Below are 21,999 nucleotides of genomic sequence, written 5' to 3' on the forward strand. Positions count from 1 at the left end.
TCCAATAGCAGAGAATGAGTCAGAATAGGCATGAGGCGGTCTCTCTGGCACGAACTCCAGGCCCATTTTAAATAACGCATCTAAATGTTAATGCACACTTAAGACAACAGTGCAGCTCATACTCTTCCCAAATTAATTCATTTTGCAGTGGGCCTGATGCAATTTACTCAGTATAAAAATGTCTCTGGCAATTAGGGGAACAAAGGGGCAAAGCTGGCAGGCTACAGGGATGACAAACAAAGCAAGATGATGTGAAAGCTGGGGCCAGAATTAAATTTCTTTCCGAATCAGACATTTTTGGGAATGTCAATAGCGAACAAGAAAGGCCTTCTTTGCCTGCAAGAAAAACTTGAGGATTCTCCATTCAGAAAAAAAAAAAAATCAAATAATCTAAGAAATGGTTTTAGTGAAATGCTGCAGCAGCTTTCATTGTTCCCAATGGTGTCAACTTCAGGTGGCTGGGGTTCAAACGCAGAATAAAACTAGCGAAAGCGTGAGCCAGGCTTAAGCCACATCAGCAGATGGAGGTTCCAGATCACTGAAGAACAAGTCCCCTGACCCCTTTGCTGGTAAGAATCCCTCTGAACAACATGGCTGTGGCAAATATGCTGTAGAAGAGACTAAAATCACTTAGCCTGGGAAAACAAGAAGAGACATAAAAACTATCCTCAAAGGGAAGACAGACTGCCTTGTTAGGAGAAAGTAAGCTTTCTCTGTATGACTCTAGAGGACAAATAGAGGATCAACCAGATCATGGTGAAATAGGAGAAGGAACTATCATGTGTTGGGTACTCATATGATTCTAGGTGCTTTGTATGAATTATCATAACACTACTTCATAGGGAAATTGTAGTATTAAATGAAATCATATGTCTTCGTATTAAGAACATGGTAAATAATCTATACACATTGGCTATCATTGTTAAAAGCATTATTTCCACAAACAGCCTACAAGGTAAGCAGGTGTCACTATTGCCATTTTGTGTATAAAACACAAGAGTTCTGGAGATATCGAATAACTTTTTAGAGACAGTCATTACCTTTCCAAGGTTACAAAGCCAAGGGGCCATCAGCAAGTTCTACCTGGGAGCTAAAGCTGCTCTACAATGGGGTGATCTGTTTTGCAAGGTGGTGAGCATTCTACTGCTGCCATCAGGCAAGTCAAAGCCAGATGAGCTTTGGAAGAGCCTCTTGCATTGGTTTGGGGTAGGGGATAAAGAATCTGAATTCAATTACTTTTAAGGTTCATTTCTGGTTCATGATTCTATGATTGAAATATTTTTCAAGTTCTGCTAGCTAGATTATGCCTTTAACCCATAAACAGTCATGTAGGAATGTGAAATTGGAGAGGCAGTCATGGGTGAAGGCCAAGGACTAAGGACCTTGGATATATGATGAAATACAGGAGTTTTTATTTCCATTTGATTTCTGGCTTTGCCAACAACCAAATTTTCTGGCTCACATCCCACACACAATGTACCTGCTGCCACCAGCTCCTGGAACCCTGGAGACTGTCCATAAGTTAGACAAGGTGGCAGAGGTTAAATAAGAAATTTGTTAGACAAGTGAGGCTTTTTAGAAATGGAAGTCATCTGGGTCTACTGAGAGGATGAGCCAATGGTCACTAGGAAGCTCCCAAGGCAGGTGACCAGGCCACTGTGAGAAAGGCTGGAAGACTCCAGACAGGGAAATCACTCTGAGGCCTGCAGGTGAACATCCAACAGAATGCTGATTAGAATTTCATACAGTCATAGAGAAATTTTAGTCCTAAGACAGAGAAACAAAATCATGGATGGAATCTTTAGGAAACAGTTGGACAGAATGTAATTGGAATTCATCTTAGATTATTTGAGAAGATAAAACACTCAACAGAAGTCAGTGTGGTTAAGTGGTGATGTAAAGACTGGTAAACTAAGGAGAAGGAGGAATTGGGGGAAAATTACTAAGTAGAAGTCCTGACTGGAAGAACAGGAAATATGCAGGAAATAGCTCAGGAAATTGGAGGAACTAAAAGGCACACACAGACAGGGCAATCACCAAGCATGGCAACGATCTCATTTCCGAGACTAAAATAGGCCAGCATTTGCTCGGCAGTGTAGGATGGTTAGGGCCACAAATGGAGATAACCCAGGCTGAAGACAGTCCTTCTATTGGAGGTTGGGTAGAAGGAAGTGAGTCGTTATGAAGAACAGAGATGGAATTTTGGTCAAGAGCATTACAGATGCATTCTTAAAACCATGTCTCAAGTTTTCAAAGAGTTTCTGGTCCAATTAATTTGGGAATTTGTTCATTTCATAAGCATTTATTGACTGTGAGTCAAGTACTGTGCTAGGCATTGCAGATACAGTGATAAATAATGCCCATCCCTATTCTTGGGGTACCTGGTTGGTGAAGAAGACATGTGGAAGAACAAACGTGGCCCAGTGCTGTGAGAACACTCATAGAGATGTGGAACAGGCAGCAAATGGTGGTGCAATCAGCTCTGCTCACAGAAGGTCTGGGGTCTCAAGAAAGGCTTTGTGGAAAAGGAGCTAGGAGATTCCTTCTTGGAGGAGAAGACTGATTGTTCTTGATGGTCGGGAAGGTGAGGGAAGGCAAGAGGGCTTGAACTGGCTTGCTTCACTGGGGGGCAACTGTGGGTAGTTTGATACAAATGAAGCATGGGTCCAGAGAAATGGGGTGAGCCAGGCTCAAGAGGGGTGAGGCTTGATCAGTGGCTTTGAGTGCCATGCTAATAAACAGCTCAGATTGATCCTGGGTTTCACAGGGACCCCCTAAAGGATTTGAGGCTGAAGATTAACAGCCCGTGATATTCACTTGTCAGTTCTCTCATCGGGGTCTTCATTTGTTCCAATATGGGGCTTCCTGATGGCCAGGACAAGTCACTGAGATGATCATTCTAGGACTGCAAGGAACGTTCCACAGAATGAACAGCACAATGCAAAATACCAATTTGACTGTGGGTTCTCCTTCACACTCCTTTTGGTGAATTGAAAGCCTGGATCACAGAGTGGGGCTAAGAAAAAAGCAGCATGGCCCACAGGTCTTTCCTTAGACTCCCATTATGTGTACGTCATTTGAGCTAAGTTGCCCTGTAGGGTGGAGCAAGGTCCCAGATCCTCAGGTAACCTGGTGCCCTCGGGTGAGTGATCTGAAGAAACATCTTCAGCTTCTGGCAATGGTAGGTCTCATGCCCTGGGCTCAGCCTGCTCTCAGTGGCCTCCCCTAGGGACCCTCCCTTTTCTCACCACCACAAGACTTCCCCACTGGCAGGGGGAACACAATCAGTCATTGGAAAGGAGTGGGAACACTCATTCACTGAGCTTACTGATGTAAGATTCTCCCAGGAATAGACATTGCACCAAATCTGTGTGTAGACTTTGTGAAGCCCTTTAAATTCAAAATCCCAAGTCTGCTTTGACTCTTAACTAAGGCTCTGAACCATAAGAGAATGCATTTCTGTAAAAGCCAGGAGTTTAGCCAGGCATATGTGTGTGGTTCCCTAAATAAAACAAAGAGGAAAAGGCAAACTTAGAAACAGGCCAAGTAACTAGAAAGAAGGAGGTTTGCTTTGAGGCTGGGCATGAATGCAGAGGGGAACAGGGCTACTAAGCAGGTCATGGTGTTTCCTCACTCTTGGGCCATCAGCTCCAGTTGCCTGGTCAGTTTCCTTATGGCTCAAAGAGCTGGCAATTCCATCACCCGATTCCATCTCCTCAATGCAGACTTGGTTTTTGAAGGTGAAAGCAACTGGGTTGGAATGGAGCTTCAGGAGACAGGAAAGCTGAGGCCAGGCTTCTGGATAGACTCTCTATGACCTTCGGCAGTGCCGGACATAAGTCTCAGGACTGCCTGCTCTCTAAAACAGGCTTCTTCTGTGCATCAAAGCCTTATAACTTTGCCATTTATAGTGGACAGGAAGGATTGTATACACACCATAGAAAAATGCAGCTGGGATTTATAAACAATAAATAATGGTTAATAATGATAAATAAATAAGACTGCATCCTTAATTATCAGCTGGTAATAGGGTAGCTATCATCCATAGAGTGGTGATTGGGAGCAGGGACAGTGGAGCTGGATTAGCTGGGCTCAGATCAAGTCTACTCCTTATAAGCTGTGCAACTCTAGGCAGGTTACTTAACCTCACTGAGCCTCAGCTTCCCCACTGTAAAAGTGGTAGTGCTAGGGTCTCCCTCACCAAGTGGTGGTACACATAATAGATGAGCTGACACATGCAAAGCACTTAGAACAATGCTGACACCAGAGAGTAAGCATCAAGTGATTCTTCCTCTTTCTCTTCTTCATTATCATACAAATAACGGTGAATGAAGGAAGGGAGGTGAATTCCTACCTGGGATGCCAGGTCCTGTCCTGTCCCCAGCCAGCAGCCTCATTCTCTCCCTATCTTTCATGTGTTGGGACTTATGAGCCAACAGGGAGAGGACCCTGGGTCCCTGTTGACTGTGGGGAGAGACAAGCTGGTAACTGAATGGTCACAAGGCTGCACTGTCAATGCTATTTGAGAAACCCTAAAAGGGCTTCTCAGAGGAGGGGACATTGCCTGTGTAGGGGTTTCTGTAGTGGAAAAGGGGTTAAGGGCAGTCCACGAAGAACGCCCACCCCCTCTCCATGGCTACTCTTCTTGCAAAGTGGGGACTGAAGGGGCAACAGGCCAATCCTGAAGTCCTGGCTTATCCACTGAAACCCACTCGTGCTGGGGTAAAAAATAGTTGCATGCACAGATTGTCCATGTAGGTACTTGGAGTTTTCCTTAGGGAAGAAGATACCACCAGAGAGAAAGTGAAAGCGAGGGGAGTGCCTGCACTCAGAGGGAGGTCTTCTGGGCATTTGCAGCAGGACATTTGCTACAAGAAGAGGTAATGGTGATTGTGGGGCCTTGGGATGAGGCTTTGCTGTTTGAGGACTGCTTTTGTGGAGAGGGATGGGTTTTCTTGCCACATAAGCCAGTGGCCACAAACACATGAAAGTGAGCACTCAGAGAGCCAGGATAAGGAACTCTGGGCAGGAGGGGGAGGAAGAAACCAAGGGAATCATATGGCCACAGCTCATCATCTGTGTCCTCAGACGGTCCTTTGCACACGTGCACTCTCTGTGTGGAATGTCTTCCTCTCATCATCCACCTGATACCCCTTGCCCCCGTAGAGCCAGCTCATGTCCTTCTCAGGGCCAGCTTGCCTGACAGCCACAAGCATTCCCATAGCACCCAATGCACAGCACCCATTACACCCCTTTCCTTATGGCCTCATAACTTATCTTGTCGTCCAACTCCAAACCTTGTTCTGAGCCCCTTGAAGGCTGAATGAGCTTCCAGAGTCCAACCAGTGCCTGGGACTGAGCATGACTCATAGACATTTGTTGACAGAATGCATACATGAACTATGAGTGAATTTCTTGACACCAGTGTTCTATCACTAAAATTCCTGCACCTATTTTTACCATCTCCCTTCCCACTGGGAAACAGTGAGGCTCAGTAAACACTTCTGAGATGAGAAGCGTCTGTTTCTATGCATTTTGACTTCTCTTTGTATACAATATATATTTATCATTATGGGATTGGCCAAGATGCCATTCTGACAAGCACAGGGTTACAGGTATTCACAGTTCTCTCATCGTCCTGGTGTTTAATCCATCAAATATCCAGGGCAGAGTGAGAAAGCAAAAGCAGCAGCTCAAAAGAGCCTCACTACAAGCCTTCAGCTGTCAAATTTCGAAGGTCAGAACTGGCAGAAGCCGATGATCTTTTTTTTTTTTTGATGCCCATCAATGAAAGCAATCGTGAGTAAAAGTTGTACCTGCCAGGAAAGGAATTGTCCTTTGTACTTCATGGCAACCTTCACAGTTGAGGTGCATTTTGACAGCTGCTTCCTGAGCCCCAGGGAGGGTTACACATTTACTCCTGGGTGTGGGTGGAGGGCAGGGAGAAAATACTTTTCATCTTTCCATCGATTGGAGACTCTTCTGTGATCTTGAAGGGGGCTTTAATTTTTAGACCCAGAGCTTAGGCTTTAGAAGAGGTGCATCCTAGAGCTAGCTTCAATTGATATGTTATCCACCCACCTAACATAGAACCCCTACTATGTGCTAGGCAGTGTGCCAGACATTGCTAGCATAAAAAGGTATGCAACCCAAAGTCTCCATCTTCAAGACTTGTGGGCCAGAATTAGATGACCAAATATCAGAGGAGTCTTCCTGAGAAGAACTTTTCCTGATTGGATAAGAACAGCTCTTAGTTTCCTCGGAGCCAGGTGTGATGCCAGCGTTCAACTGCAAGGCTCTCTTGGGAAAACAACATGAGAAAAGAAATGGACCCAGAAGATCTGTTTCCTTGTGTTACCCATGACTATAAGCAAGTTATGGAAGCTCTCTGAGATTTGGTTTACTCTTCTGTAAAGCAGGTGAATAATATGTATGGTACAGATCATAGTAAAGATGGAATGAGTTGATAGAGGTTGACTCACTTGGCAAACTGAATAGGCACTGTACAGATATTTACCATAAATATTAACCACGTAGTATCTGCTTCTTGAGAACAAAAAGGAGGGCTGTGGCTCTGTTGTTAACCGGGGACCTAGATGAGAGTCAATACGTGAAGTACAAAGAAAATGGATGGATGGGTGGATGGATGGATCAATGGATGATGGATGGATTAATGGATGAGTGGATTGATGGATGGATGGATGGTAGATGGATGAATGGATGGATGGATGGGTAGATGGATGGATGGATAGGTGGGTGGATGGGATGGATGGATGGATGGATGATGGATAGATGGATGGATGGATGGATGATGGATAGATGGATGGTGGATGAATGGATGAATGGATGGATAGTTAAATGGAAGAATGGGATGGAGCTTCCTTCTGGCTTTAAGAAGTTTGGCTTCTCTAGTCCATCTGTATGCTTCTCATTCCCCTGTGGCTTTGGAAGCCATAGTCCTTCTAGAGAGAGCACAACAGAAGTGTCGAGAATATAGCCACCTGTGGAGACCAGCGACATTCATGACCGTGGATACCCTCCAGCTATCCCAGCTCAGGGACTGTGTAGGCAGGATTAGGCCAGGGGTGGAAACCTTGTCACTAGCCTGTCCACCCATGAGTGGGAGAAAAATGGCTCTCCACCTTAAACACAAGTCACTCCCAAGTCTTTAAGCTTTCTTTTTTACTTTTCTTCTTAGTGCTTAGTAAATGGTTATACAAAGCTACCCGCTTATGTGATCAACCAATTCAAGCTAAGATGTTAGAGCCATGATTCTTAACTTTTGGTGCACACCCAGAATCCCTGCAGAGCTTTCTAAAAATACATATGCTCATGGCCCACTCCAAGATGAGAAAAATCAGAATGGCTTAAGATGAGACTTGGGCCAGGTGCAGTGGCTCTTGCCTTTAATCCTAGGACTTTGGGAGGCTGAGGTGGGTGGATCACAAGGTCAGGAGTTTGAGACCAGCCTGGCCAAGATGGTAAAACCCCATCTGTACTAAAAATACAAAAATTAGCCAGCTGTGGTAGTGGGGGCCTGTAATCCCAGCTGCTCAGGAGGCTGAGGCAGGAGAATCGCTTGAACCCGGGAGGCGGAGGTTGGCAGTGAGCTGAGATCACGCCACTACACTCTAGCCTGGGTGACAAGAGCAAGACTCCATCTCGGAAAAAAAACAAAACAAAAAGATGAGACTCAATTATATGAAGTTTGTAAAATGTGTGGTTCTCACTTGTATTACTAAAGCTTGAGACCTACTATGTTAATGGCTGAAGGTCCAGTTCCTCTAAAGAGGACTAGCATTTTAGTAGTTGCTTCAATATTACTACTCAAAGTGGGGAGAAATATGGTAAATCCAGGTATACTCAATGGGACTGGTACTTTGGGATCCATCTTGGAGAAGTTACTCTGAGAAGGAGGGGTTTAAGTGAAATCTGTAACCCTGGCTCTCTTCCTGCCCACTCTCCCATGACCCTGAGCAGCCTAAGAGAAGAGTGTCCCTTAGACAGACAGCCTGGGAGGCAGGGGGTAGGCACTATCAGCACCTGCTCTGCTTGTTAATCCAATTTAAACGCACGACAACCCCATGAGTGGCACAATTACTACCATTTGACAAAGATGAGGCTTGTAGAGATTCTGAGACTTGTCCAAGCTCATATTGTGTGTGAAGAATTTCCTCCAAGAACACTTAGACCTCAAGTCTCCTGCCCACTGTGTGCTCAGAGAACTTCGAGCTACATGATTGTTCCTATAACAAGGTGTCTGAGAAATATCCCCCGGACAAGCCTGGGTGTGAGTTTTAAGGCTTTTAAAAATTATCTTTAGGGCCTTTGAATGGCTCTCTCTTTTTAGTGTAAATCACCTAGACATTAAAGGCCTTATTGTATATTTATTAGGGTGTTATTCAGACCATGGGGGAAAAGAGAGAAGCTGACTCTATGAATGACTTTGAAAGTGAGAAAAAGCTGGGCCTGAAATTAAATCATTGTGACACTGCCACTTGAGGGCATCAGTTTCAATAAATGATCACCTTTTTTATTTCTGATCTCGTTTATCATGCAGGCAAGATTCGAAGAGAACTTTTGACCATGGAGGCTGAATGCCACAGGCTCTGATTTCCCCAGCTGTCAAGACTTGCCACATTGCCCTGGGCTGACTGAAGTTCAACCCAAAGCAGCCTGGGAAAAGCAATCAGCTCCCTTTTCAGAAGCAAATACCTGGTGGCATCTTTCCACAGGTGCCCCGCCCTGAGACCATCTCTCACTCGGCCTGTCTACTGACAGGAACCGCCAGGGTTCTGTGCATTAGTGGTGAAGGTATCAGTGGGCCAGTAGGGAGGTTCCTCTTTGTCCAGGAGCAGGAGTCTGGGGTGGGGACAATTGCTTCCTGCTGCCCTAGTCCTGGATGGCATCTGAGGATAGGTTGCTGGCGTTGCCAGGACAGAAGAGGGGAGCAGAGGGCAGCCAGAGCCGCCACTTTAGAAGGTAAGGAGCTATGGCTGGGCAATGCTGTGGTTGTCCTTAACCATGCTGCAAATTAGCGGCGGAATCAGGATTGAAACCATACCTCCTGATGGCCACAAATCAATATCTTTTTGAGTTAAATTACCTTGGCACATTTCCTATTAGGATTGTTACTGGTTTTAAAGCTGGGATCTTTGGTCAGAACTGACTGCCTTAAGTAAGCACGGTAGCTGTGTGGGTACCCAGCATGAACGCAAATTTTTCTTCACTTGGGGAGGGTGGCTGCAGATTTTAATCTAAGGGCAGTGAGTTTGAGGGTTCCCTGATGCAGCTGGGCAGCTGGGAAACAGACCTTTCCAGGGTGCCACTGTGGAGGCGAGTCCTGGCTTTGCCACAAGCAGGCAGTTTTGTTTGTTAGTTTGTTTTTTTGAGACAGGGTCTTGCTCTGTCACCCAGGTTGGAGTGCAGTGGCATGATCACAGTTTACTGCAGCCTCAATCTCTTGGGCTCAAGCAAGCCTCCTGCCTCAGCCTCATGAATAGCTGGGATTACAGGCATGTACCACCATGCCTGGCTAACTAAAAATATATTTTTTTTGTAGAGGTTGGGGGTCTCACTATGTTGCCCAGGCTGGTCTTGAACTCCTGGCCCCAAGTGATCCCCCCACCTTGGCCTCCCAATGTGCTGGGATTACAGGTGTGAGCCACTGTGCCAGGTCTGAGCCTGCAGTTTGACCTTCATCACATCACATTACATCACATCACCCGCCTGGGCTTCATGTTCCCCATCAGGAAACCAACATGGAAAGGGGAGGAGATTAGACTCAAGTATCTTCCTGGTCTAGGGGTTGAGGTCCTGCAAAAAGGCAAGGCTTTGTGCTGAGAATTTCAATTCACCACTACCCTCTGGACTGAGGCTTATTTGTGCTTTAAAATGCCCTGACAGCTTATCTTGGCTCAAGCCTGAGTTTCCCCAACGACTTTCGGTTTAAAGTATCTTTTCAAGTATTAGTAATTCAAATGATTGGCAACTTCTATCCCCTCGGGGCCCAGTTCTTCCCTCCACACACTGTGTAGTTCTGGTCATACATAATAAAGTCCCCAGGTACTCGGCGCTGTGGGAGAAAGTCATGTGCTTCGAGAGGAAACAAGACTCGAGGTGGCCTTCTGGGTAGGAGCCCTGGAGAGTGTCTCCTATAGCCCGACACGCCACCCACCCTCAAGCTTGCGTTCCTGCATCCAGGAGAAGACCAATTTTACACAGACAATTGCTGCTGGATCGATCTTTCTAAGACACATCAGAATGGCAGTGTGGTCCAGTGGGTGGCTCCCTAGCTGGCTGCTTCTGTTGGATCTGCCACTAGCGATCTTAGCTCAGCCTCTTAATAATACGAGCCTCAATTTTAAAACATTCACACAAGCACATGCTGTTGCTATTCTGCTTGTGTCTTCCTTACTGGACTAGATGTTCCTTGAAAGCTGTGACCTTGTTGTCTTCGGCTGTGTCGTCTTTGGCACCTGCTACACAAGAGGCACTCAACCCATGATGGTGAGATGAATGTTTGAACCCAAAAGGACCTAGCACTTATTAGTGCCAACGACAGCCAGGCACTGTGCGAGCCATTTTCCATATGCCATTTCACAGCTCACCATTTTACATAAGTATTATCATATTCATTCTGTTCATGGGGACTTTATGGCCACTAATTTCTAGCTAAGATGTCCTATGCCTATGTGACTCTGTGACCAGCCGGGCCTAGGCTGTTTGATAGCCCCTATTTCTCTGCTTCCTTGCTTCTCTGGTCATTCTGGCCAGGCAGATGAGCAGGCTGGGCACTCATCTGTCTGTCCCCTGCGAGACTCTGGCCAAAGCCTGGCAGCCTTGGCCAATGTGGCCACTCATGCTCTGTGATTCATTAGACCTCATAAACTCTGCTGCTTTCCAGGCAACTAGGAAGGGAGCAGCTGCTGTCCTTCTCCAACTGCCTTTCCCCTGCCTTCTGCCTCCGAGTGCTTCCAACCAGCCTGCTGCTCCTGTCCCGCCGGTGCATGACAGCCGGCACCGCCTGCTCACGACACAGTGGTTTCCGGGGAACTTGGTGGCGTCTGACTTGTCATTCCTCAGCCCACTCCTCTGAGTCAGGCTCTCCCCAGCTGACTTTATTATTACAACTTCCGCCCTCATTACTACAAACACGGAATGTTGTTTTCCAAATAGTGGTCCCCAAACCACCATCTCCTGTTATGAGAGGAAGCCAGCCCCATTTGTAATCATCACATTCGACATCACCAGGATATCACTGTGTCCCCCTCGCTGCTCTGAGTGCTATGCTAGTGAGGTCATCTCTGACATTAAACGGAGTGAGCTTTCGGCAAGGCAAACTGCTGAGTATTGCAAATCTAAAGATTCTTGAGACTAGCAGCGACCCCATAATCAGAGAGCAGGCAAATCTCCATCCTTTGTGATCCCAAACTCTGAACAGTGCAAAGCTGGGCAAGTTTTGATTTGCTAGGCAAATACCCTGTTCCTTGCAGCTGGCTAAGTCACCCACGAGAGTAGCTCTGCGCTGCAGTGGACGGTCTATTGATTGTCCTTTCTGCTGCCACCTTCTACCCTCACCACACTGATCTCATGGGAGGTGAGAAGGCTGGCCCAGGCATCTTTAATTTAAATCTGGAATCACTCCTGCTCATCACTAAACTCTGCCCCAGACAAAGCCATCAAGTCACTGAATTTGCCTCAGCTCAGTCCCAATTCCTCTCTCCTGCTCAACTCACACCCTCCAGAGGACAGAGCAGCTCCTCTGGTGATGGAGGCATTGCCTTGGGAAGAGGATAAGTTGGGTGGCCAGGTGGACCTTGAGGCAGGTGGCCATGGCATCGTGTGGAGGGAAGGCTGCCCCTGAAGGCACTGACGTGGCAAGTCCCAGGGCTTATTTGTCTTGAAGGATCAAATAATCAAAATAATCGCTCTTTTTTTTTTTTTTTGCAAGATTCTTTCATATTTCCCTTTCTCTTTCCCAACTCCACCCTTTCTCCCTCAGAGGCTTTAGGTTTCCTGGAAAGAGTCCAGTTTGACCACGTCACTTCCTATTTCCTCTCTCTGCCTCAGTTTTCTCCTCTTTTAAATGAGAATTGACTTTCTATATAAGCATAGAAAGGTAAAGAGGGAAAAACTATTTGCAAGGCCCTATGGCCAGTCATACCTGAGGAGTTATTTTCCTGACTATGCTACACAGGGAAACAGGCCAGGCCACAAAAGAAGTGCTGAAACCCCTCTGGCACCTTTTCTCACACTCATGGATATTCTCAGACTCCAACTCCACCTCTCCCAGCCACATCAGTGAATCCTCCCACCCCCCACCAGCACCACAATGGACTGATGCCTGAGGGCTCAGCAGCCTCAAGCAGCACTCCCTGGTCTCTGCCAGGCCTGGTAGGGAAGGAAGGAATGTTGAGAGCGATAAGTCAGCATATGCAGCTCTCAGAATATGAGGATGGGCAAATACCTATAGGATGGCACATAGCCCTGCCCTCAGATAAGAAGCCTTCCCATCCAGGCTTCTTACTGGAAAGAGAAGCCGTGCTGGAGGGAGGCTTGGCGCCAGAAGACAGCTGGTCCCAAACAGGGGGCAGCCCAGACACCTGCTATGCCACACTGATATCTGGTGAATAGAGCAAGAGTCCTTGGTAGCTGGGACCTTCTCAGCCAGCCCAGAGAGGCATTTCAGAGGCAAGAAGATGGATATGAGTTTAGGAATGGGGAGAGCATTCTTTTTGATGTCAAGATTTCATTCCTGATGAGACTGCAGCAGCTTGTAGTCCTTCTAAGTACAACTAAATACAGATGGGTTAATGGTGGGGAGTGGGGAGAAGACTTTCAAGAAATTACGAAGAAGGCCATTCAGCCTTATTGCCAAAGCAACAGGCAGGGTCTCTCCCCTGCACACCATGGGGATGGAGGATGGGTAACAGTCATCGTTCAGGTGGGACCCTTCTGAAAAGGTATTCTCTTAGAAGGAAGCCAAGTCTAAGCATAGCTAGACATTTGTGCTTTTTCTCCTGTAAACAAGTCACAAAGAAGGATCCTTGTTGCTAAAGTAATCAGATCTGGGGTCCCTCAACGCTGAGGTCATAGGATGGTATTTATACTTATGGAATGGAAAGACAAAAGCCAGGCACAGAGGTGCCCTGGTTTAAGTTTGCTTTCCAATGTCACTACTGTAGAGGCCTGATGGATCACTGAGTAAGCAAGTAAGTATCTCCAGAAAGCTTAGAGGATTCCACAGTCATATGTCTTGGTGGTTGTAGCGCAAAGCTCTGTTCCAATCTCTACTGAATTACACTGGTATAGTATCCATGACTAATCCTGCTCTGGGGTACCAAACTCCCATAGAACCTGCTTGGATGGCCAAAATACTTTGTCCTTTCCCTTCCTGCCCAACTTCTGCTGGTAAAACCGTTTCTACCATATTAAATTAGTTTCATTCTGGCCTTTTAACATTTCTTTGGCTATTTTATTCTTGGCTGTATCTGAACTTTGGGAAATGAACATCTTTAACACCCACTCATGAAATCCCCACTCTGACAGCTAGTCCTCTGGCCTCTGGAAGGGCCACTAGCCAGGGCAGTCAGAGGGACCTACAAATAAGTACCCAAGACACTACCCAAGGGATATTAGTAGTAATTGCTCAAATTGGACCTACTGATTAAAGGACAATCATGAGTTTGTAAGTAGATGTCACAGACTCTGGAAATGTGTAACCAAAAGCCAAATCACCTGGTATAAAATCAGTTTTGGACATGGAGAAGCACTTACCCATGCTTCCCTGGAGTGGGCATCAGGAGGATCTCTCTTGCAGCCTCGTTGTGGGGCAGCAGCTGGGCGATGTACCTTCCAGAGGGCTGCAGGTGTCTGTGCACCGAGACAGCCAGTGTGCAGTGCTCACTGCTGCTCCTCATCCACGGACTCAGGATGGTGTGCTTGGAGTCGGCTGAGGTGTTGAGGAGGAGAAAGGAGCCTGGAAAGAGACAGGGAAAACGAATCTGCAGATGTGTTCAGGTAAGACCAGCAGTAGCTCTGTGGCAAGACTTAGAGACAAATGGCATCAAAATCAGAGATACTGGAGGCCATTATCTCCTTCTCTGCATGCACCCAGCCTTCTTCCTCCGTTCTTAGATTTTCTTTGTAAATAGTATAGCCTGATGCAGGTAGACAGTGGCTGGAGACATGAGCCTTATAATAAGGCAGACCAAGGTTCTAACCTTAGCTCCCCTACTTTCTACTTCTGTGTCCTGGAGCCTTTGATTTTTCATCTGCAAAACAGGAATAAAAACATCTACTTCAAAAGACTCTAGTTCCTTCCCTTGCTAGTTGAATGATCTTGGGAAAAGCATTAACTTTCTTAGGTTTCAGTTTCCTCTCTTATAAAATGGGGTGAGAGGGTTGGCTGAACTCAATAATCTCTTAAGGTTCATTTCAGCTCTTGAGCCTATGAGTCATGTGAACTTGCAACTGGTCTCCACAGAAAAAGCCCTACAAATCCCCCCTGGTGTTGTGCCCATGGCAGAGTTTCCCTCTAGAACAAGCCAATCCTGATTCCAGTAGCACAGGCCAAATGACCTGCAAGAAACCTACATTCATGGGGATTACTGTCAGTGTAAAAGCACACCACCATTATATTGTTCCAGGCATTCCTTCTGATACATTAATTTTACTTGCTCACTTCTGCATTGAAGTTTTGGGCCATTAGATGCTGCTCCTTTTGCAGAAGAAATCTATTTCAACAAGATCCCTGACTTCCACAGTGGGAAGCAGCTAATGAGTACTCAGTCTTCTTAAACTACTCCTGGCACTTCCAAGGTCTCCTTCTGCAGATAACCCAATTTCCCAAATAGGCAAATAAACTAGCAGCCTGCAATAAACAATGGTGCAGATAAAAGAGGGGGATTCCTACCAAGGTAAAGCATTATTCAAAAGGAAGGTGTTGTTCCAGAAATTGGAGGTTTCCAACTTTCTTAAAGTAAATAAAAGCGACTTCTGGTTAAAATCAGGATGAAGCACAAGACTGTGTCTGAGCTGGATTGAGAATGTGAACCCTCTGTACTTGTTGGGAAGCTTCAGCATGGCATATGAGAAAAGTGCTCTACAACTGTCATAAATAATCGACATTATTACAGTATTTTGCAGTGGAGGAAATATTCTTGTCATGGGCACAGAGGAAAAGAAAAGGGATTAGAACCAAAGACAAAGATTTGGGAAGATCATCTAATTCAGTCCCCTTGCTTTCCTAGGGAAGCAGACTGGAGATCCAGATAGGGAAATGACTTGTCCAAAGTCTTAGTTTGAAAGTTAAGACCAGACTCCAGATTTCTGGACTCCTAAGCAGTACTCTTCTCCTTGTATCTTTTTCACTGGCCCGCTGTGTACTTCAGCCTAAAACATGGCCAAGGTACATTGTGGTCAGGATGTATGGCTTTGGAAGTCAGAGGGGCAGGAAGGGGAACGAGGGGCACATGGGCACCAGACCAAATCCATTTATTCAGTCCCTTCCTTACTCCTTTCTGCCCTCAGATTCCATTTAATGGATGCCTGTTTTGAGCAAACATCCAAGCAGTGGCTTTGCCCTGAGGACACACATGTGACAGACACAGTTGTGGCCTTCAAGGAACTCCAGGTCTGGCAGGGGGCAGAGATGTCTGCAAGAACTATCAGCACAAATAGAGGCCATAAAGTCAGACACACATCCAGGCAAAACATGTTGGGAGCCTTCAGGAAGGAGGAGACAGGAGGTCCAGGTGGGAAGATCTTTAAAGAGGAAGACCCTTGAGCCAGGTCTTAAAGGGAGAGAAAAACAAAGATACTGGCAGAATGGACTGTGCAGAAGTTGAAGGGAAGAGGAGTCAGGACAAAGGTAGATGATGTTTGGATGCAGAGTAGGACGCTGGAGAGAAGACTGAGAAATAAGGAGGGTCAGGGTGATAGGAGGTGTAACCAGACCATAGAGAGCATTGCTTCTTGGCTGAAGACTTCCAGCTTCATTTTGTGGATAATAGCCAGATATTTTGAGCAGGAGAATGGCACCATCAGAGTGGTGCTGCAAGAGAACTGATCTGTTATGGTGGGGGCAAGAGGGAATTAATATTGACCCAAACTCATCTTGCACCACAAGTCCACACAAGGGCAAGAATGTGACTAAATGCAAATTTGAAGTGTTTGCTATGTTACTGTTGTAAGCAAAGGCAATGTGTTGAGGGTGGATGACTGGGGTTTCCAGTACTAGGGTAGTGTGTATCTGTGCAGAGCACGTGAGGACCCTGGAAATATCTCTGGGGACAGAGTCTTGCTCCAGACTCTTTGGGGGTATGGCCTGGGGTTAGGATGAAGCTAGTCTCATGTCCGATAATAATTTACACATAAGGGAGCAGCAGCAACTGTGTCCTGGTCTGAGACCATTCTCTGATGTTCTCAATGTTGAGTAGAAACCAGGATTTTTTTGAGCTACTGAAGGGAAGAATGGGGGCAAAATAAAGAAAGTATCTCCATTCTTCTTAGGAAGATTACTGCTATGCACATGTGCACATGCATGAGAAGCTCAAAAATCCAGCTGAAGGTGTTGAGGTATTGAGACTAGGGGCTCTTTCTGTGTCACTGCTCCTCTCCACCCTTGGGTGTGGCCATGCATGTAAATTCTGTCCCCAAAATTTGGCACCTCAATAATGGAACTCTTTCAAAGCTGACTGGAAGATAGATTATTTTTCCAGTTCTAATATGTGAGATGATGTTTATATGAATCTTATTTTCTGCAACTGGACTATCAATAAGTGACTGAGCTTAAAGTATTTTCCCTCTCAATGGAACTCTATAGTTGAGAGCTATCTCTTCATCAGCAGCTTTCCTCTACCAAAAATAAGGGAAAAAATACATTTCATAAGCTCCTTGGGATATTGTCAGTATAAATCTTTTAAAGTCAGTAAGAATTTATCTCTCCTCTCTCTCTTTTCCGTTTCTATTTATTTTGCTCAGGATAGCCTGGGGCTAGGCGAAGTCTCCTGGGGTCCTTTCTAATTAAGAAGGATAGTCTAGCAGCACACAGACCTTCACCCAGTGTGGCCATGGGAGAGTGGAGAGGCAGATCAAAGAGCTCTGCTCATACAGCGCCACCACCATGTTTCTTTTATTATGCATCGTGTTGTTTTGTTTAATGATTAAATATGAAATGGTTATTATTTTTACCTCTGGTCACCAGTGTAGGAATGTGCTGCTCTCATCTCAACCAGCAGGGCTCAAATTATGGGCCAAAACCCAAGGGTCATGAACTTAGAGGTCAAACTCTTTTATATCTGTTCAGTTATTGACCTTAGACAAATTATTTAAACACTTTAAATATTAATTTGCTCAAATTTAATATGGGCAGAGCCTACCTCATAGGGCTGTTGTGAAGATTAAATTAAATAACACGTATCAAGTAGGCAGTACTGTGCCTGCTCAAGGTAGGTATGTAATAAAAATCAGTTCCCTGTGTTGACAGGTGTCTTAGTCTGGAATTCCTTTGATCTAGGACTAAACCTGGAATCAGAAGGACTAAATTGGAGTAGCTCTGCTACTACCAACCTTCCTTTGTAAAATGAAAGGGTTGGATACAATCTCTCTAAGGATTCTTACAGCCCCAAACTGTCAGTAATTCTATCTGCCTGCCTAGAATATTACTAATCTAAAGAAATTGAGTCAAGTCTCCAAGTCCTAAACTCTTCTTCTCATAATTCACCTCTCTGAGGGTTATATACCAACAGTTTTAATCAATTGGCCAAATATTCCATGAGCTTTCCTGCTGAGATGTAAGGAAGTAAGCTGTGGTTCCCTGCCCTGCCTTCCTCTCTCCCGATTTACACACATACATCCCTAGGAAGGGCTCCTGTGCTAGCATCATTTGTTTCTTAGATGCTTCTGCTATAAGGCTGCTACCACCTCTAAATGTCTGGTATGCAACACAATGCTTGCCACATGGTAGGTACTCAATCATCCTAAAAATCAAATTGATATGGTGGTAACATGGTGCTGTAGTTTGGTTGTGTTTGTTTCTCCAAATCTCATGTTCAAATATGATTCCCAGTGTTGGAGGTGGGGCCTGGTGGGAGGTGACTGGATCACGGGGGCAGATCCCTTATGAATGGTTTAGCTCCATCCCCTTGGTACATGTGAGTTATTACTCAGTTATGTGAGATCTGGTTATTTAAAAGAGTCTGGGACCTCCCCTCCTTTCTCTCTTGCTCTCACTCTCACCATGTGGCATGCTGGTTCCTTGTTGCCTTCTGCCATGATTGCAAGCTTCCTGAGGCCCTCACTAGAAACAGATGCCATTGCCATGCTTCCAGTACAGCCTGCAGCACGATGAGCCAATTAAATCTCTTTTCTTTATAAATTACCCAGCCTTAGGTATTCCTTTACAGTGACACAAGCATGGACTAATACAGAAAATTGGCACCAATGAGTGGTGTTTTGCTATAAAAATACCTGAAAATATAGAAGTAACTTTGGAACTGAGTAATGGGCAGGGGTTGGAAGAATTTGGGTGGGGGGAGCTCAGAAGACAGGAAGATGAGGGAAAGTTTGGAACTTCTTAGAGACTAATTAAATAGTTTTGACCAAAATGCTGATAGAAATATGGATAGTGAAGACTAGGCTAAGGAGGTATCAAATGGAAATAAAAAAGTTATTGAAAACTGGAGTAAAGGTAACTTGTGTTACACCTCAGCAAATAATTTGGCTGCATTCATATTCATGCGTTAGGGATCTGTGGAAGGTTGAACTTAAGAGTGATAACTTAGGGTATGTGGCAGAAGAAATTTCTAGGTGGCAGAGTGTTCATGAGTGGTCTAGCCGCTTCTAACAGTCTATGATCAGATATGGGAGCAAAGAAATGACAACTTGAAACTTTATTTAAAAGGAAAGCAGAGCATAAGGGTTTGGAAAATTTGCAGACTACTCATGTTGTAGAAAGGAAAAGAACATTTTCAGGGAAGGAATTCTAGTGGCCTGTGGAGCAACTTGCTAAAGTGAATAGCATGACTAAAAGGGAGCCAAGTGCTAATATCCAAGACAATAAAAAAAAGATCTCAAGGGCATTTCAAGACTATTTGGGACAGCCCCTCTGATCACAGGCTCAGAGGCCTAAGAGGCTAAGAGGAAAGAATGGTTTCAGGGGCCAGGCCCAGGGTGCTGTTGCCCTGCTCAGCCTCATGACACTGCTCCTTACATTCTGGCTGTACCAGCTCTAGCCATGGATCAAAACGGCCCAAGTATGGCTCCAGACATCACTTTGGATTACATAAGCCGTGCTTCCATGTGGTGTTAAGCCTACAAGACACACAGAATGCAAGAGTGAAGAAGGCTTGGCAGCTCCCGTCTAAATTCCATAGGAGGCATGGGCAGAAGTCTACCACTGGCGCAGAGCCCCGACAAAGAGACTCTACTAGGTCAATATCAAGGGAAAATGTGGGGTTGGAGCCTCTACAAAGAGTCCCCACTGGGGCACTTCCTGGTGGAGCTGTGGGAAGGGGGCTGCTGCCTTCTATATCCAAGAATGGTAGAGACACTGGCAGCTTGAAATCTCAGCATGGAAAAGCTGCAGACACTCAACTCCAACCTGTGGGAGCAGCCATGGAGGATGCACACTGCAAAGCCATAGGGGTGGAGCTGCCTAAGGCCCTGGGAGCCTACCCCTTGCAGCAGTGTGCCCTGGATGTGGGACATGGTGTCAAAGAAGATTATTTTGAAGCTTTAAGATTTAATGACTGCCCTGCTGTGTTCCACACTTGTGTGACGCCTACTACCCCTTTGTTTTGGTCAGTTTCTCCACTTTGGAACAAGAATGTTTACCCAATGCCTGTACCACCATCGTATCTTAGAAGTAAATTACTTATTCCGATTTTATAGGCACATAGGTGAGTCCCACATGAGGCTTTGGACTGTAGACATGGAACATTTGTGTTAATATTGGAACGAGTTAATACTTTTGAGGGACTATTGTGAAGGCATAACCATATTTTGAAATATAAGGACATGATATTTGGGGGGGCAGGGGTGAAATAACATGGTTTGGATGTGTTTGTCCCTCCAAATCTCATGTTGAAATGTGATTCCCAATGTTGGAGGTGGAGTCTGGTGGGAGGTGATTGGATCATGAGGGCAAATCCCTCATGAATGGTTTAATACCACCCCCTTGGTGGTAAGTGAGTTCTTGCTCAGTTAGTTATGTGAGATCTGGTTGTTTAAGAGTCTGGGACCTCTTCATTCTCTTTCACTTGCTCTTGCTGTCACTATGTGACATGCTGGCTCCTTGTTGCCTTCTGTCATGTTTGTAAGTTTCCTGAGGCCCTCACTCAGGAAACAGACGCCATTGCCTTGCTTCCAGTACAGCCTGCAGAACCATGAGCCAATTACATCTCTTTTCTTTATAAGTTACCCAGACTCAGATGTTCCTTTACAGTGACACAAGCATGACAAGGAATCAAATAGTAAAGAATTGCTTATAATTTTTTTAAAAACAGTCTCTGACCTCGGCTCCACCTGACCACATTCCACACACTGGAAAAATTTTTTTTAAGGATTTCTAATTTCTTTAGGTGGCTGCCTTCATAATTCTAAATATTATAGTCATAGTTTTACTTGCAGGTGTGACAGCTTTAGACATGGATAGGACAATAAGAAAAATAACAATATCTATCCCTTTTATAATTCTTGATTTTTAAAATGTTCTTGATTTTAAAAATTATCTTCTACACCTTAAAAAAAAGTTTTTAACTTTATGTGATATATTTATGACTTCTTCTTTCAGCTCCAGGCAGTATCACTTGACTCTCCTCACTATAAAGATGAGGCTATTTAGTCTTCCTGCCCTTTCCTGTACTTTTTCTCTTCCACAACCCCCTCCCAAATCAGCTGTACTTTTCCTTTACCTTGTCAAGATTGTGTAACAATGATTAAGTATTTTGTGTTTTGTTTATAGGTTGATGCTAAGTGTGGAAAATCAATAAACAGACCTTTTATACTGATGGCTATATATTTCTCACTGCAGTGAATAAAGGTTATATTTATAATCTTCTCTATAGATCCAAGAATGCATTCTACTCCAAGCAGGATATATTTCCAGCATCAAGATCAAATGAATTTTCTCTCTTGCATTGTTACTTGTCAAAATTGTGGCAGATTTTAATTTGTCTCATATTTGAAATAAGTCTTGGTATATGTTATCAGCAATAATTAAGATTATTATGTTAAATTGTTATGTGCCACAAAAATAACCAAATTTCATCGCCAGTTGTGCCTTTAACTATAGCTATTTCTGTCTTTTTTTAATCTACAGACAATTATTGTTTTACTTTGATTATTCTCAAAAAAAGGTTTGTAATCAGCTACTGTCCAAAATTTGCTTCCTCTTTAAGGTAATTCATTGAAAGGACTCTGACAGGTTCTCTTGAGCACAGGTATTATAACTTTGGAGATCATATCATTCAATTAGGTAAAAAAAGTTCAAGACTCTAATTTTAATAATCTGACGTGTTCATGAAAATTGCCAACACAACATCAAGTGGGACAAGAATTAATTACATGGGACTGAACTAATAGAGGACTGAAATAATTTTTAATGACTTCTTTTTGTTTGAAACATTGTTGATTCTTTTTATGCTTTATTGTCTAAAGTTAAGAAAACTTTTTCTTCTGAGCTACTTAAAGCTTACAACAACTGGGTAAAGTATAGTTTTGTGAGCAAAATTAAAACATTTAGTTTTTTCTTTATCTGATTTCTCCAGAATTTTGAAAAGTTGTGAGTATTCTTAATTTATGGCAATATATTTACGTAAGTTCAATTAGAATCTGTTTTCTTTTGTAGGACAAAATAGTGGATATAGTGGATATAGTAGTTAATAGTGGATATAGTGGTTATTGGATATAGTGGTTATTTTACTAAGGCCTTGACTGAAATGGCATATTTTCAAATATGATCAGACTGCTTTGAGGAATTTAGATTGACTTTAT

The 21,999-nt window shown here is 44.5% G+C and overlaps 1 protein-coding gene across 1 annotated transcript in view; it reads right to left on the bottom strand.

The window, feature by feature from the left end:
- ALK (ALK receptor tyrosine kinase) overlaps positions 1-21,999 on the bottom strand; it is a 738,718-nt gene that overhangs the window by 327,083 nt on the left and 389,636 nt on the right. The window contains exon 4 of the mRNA XM_032172602.2: positions 13,780-13,981. Within this exon, the coding sequence (XP_032028493.1) occupies positions 13,780-13,981 (202 nt within the window). The remainder of the gene's footprint in view (positions 1-13,779; positions 13,982-21,999) is intronic.

The sequence above is a fragment of the Hylobates moloch genome, unplaced genomic scaffold, assembly GCF_009828535.3.
Source record: "Hylobates moloch isolate HMO894 unplaced genomic scaffold, HMol_V3 SCAFFOLD_13, whole genome shotgun sequence".
Lineage (NCBI taxonomy): Eukaryota > Metazoa > Chordata > Mammalia > Primates > Hylobatidae > Hylobates > Hylobates moloch.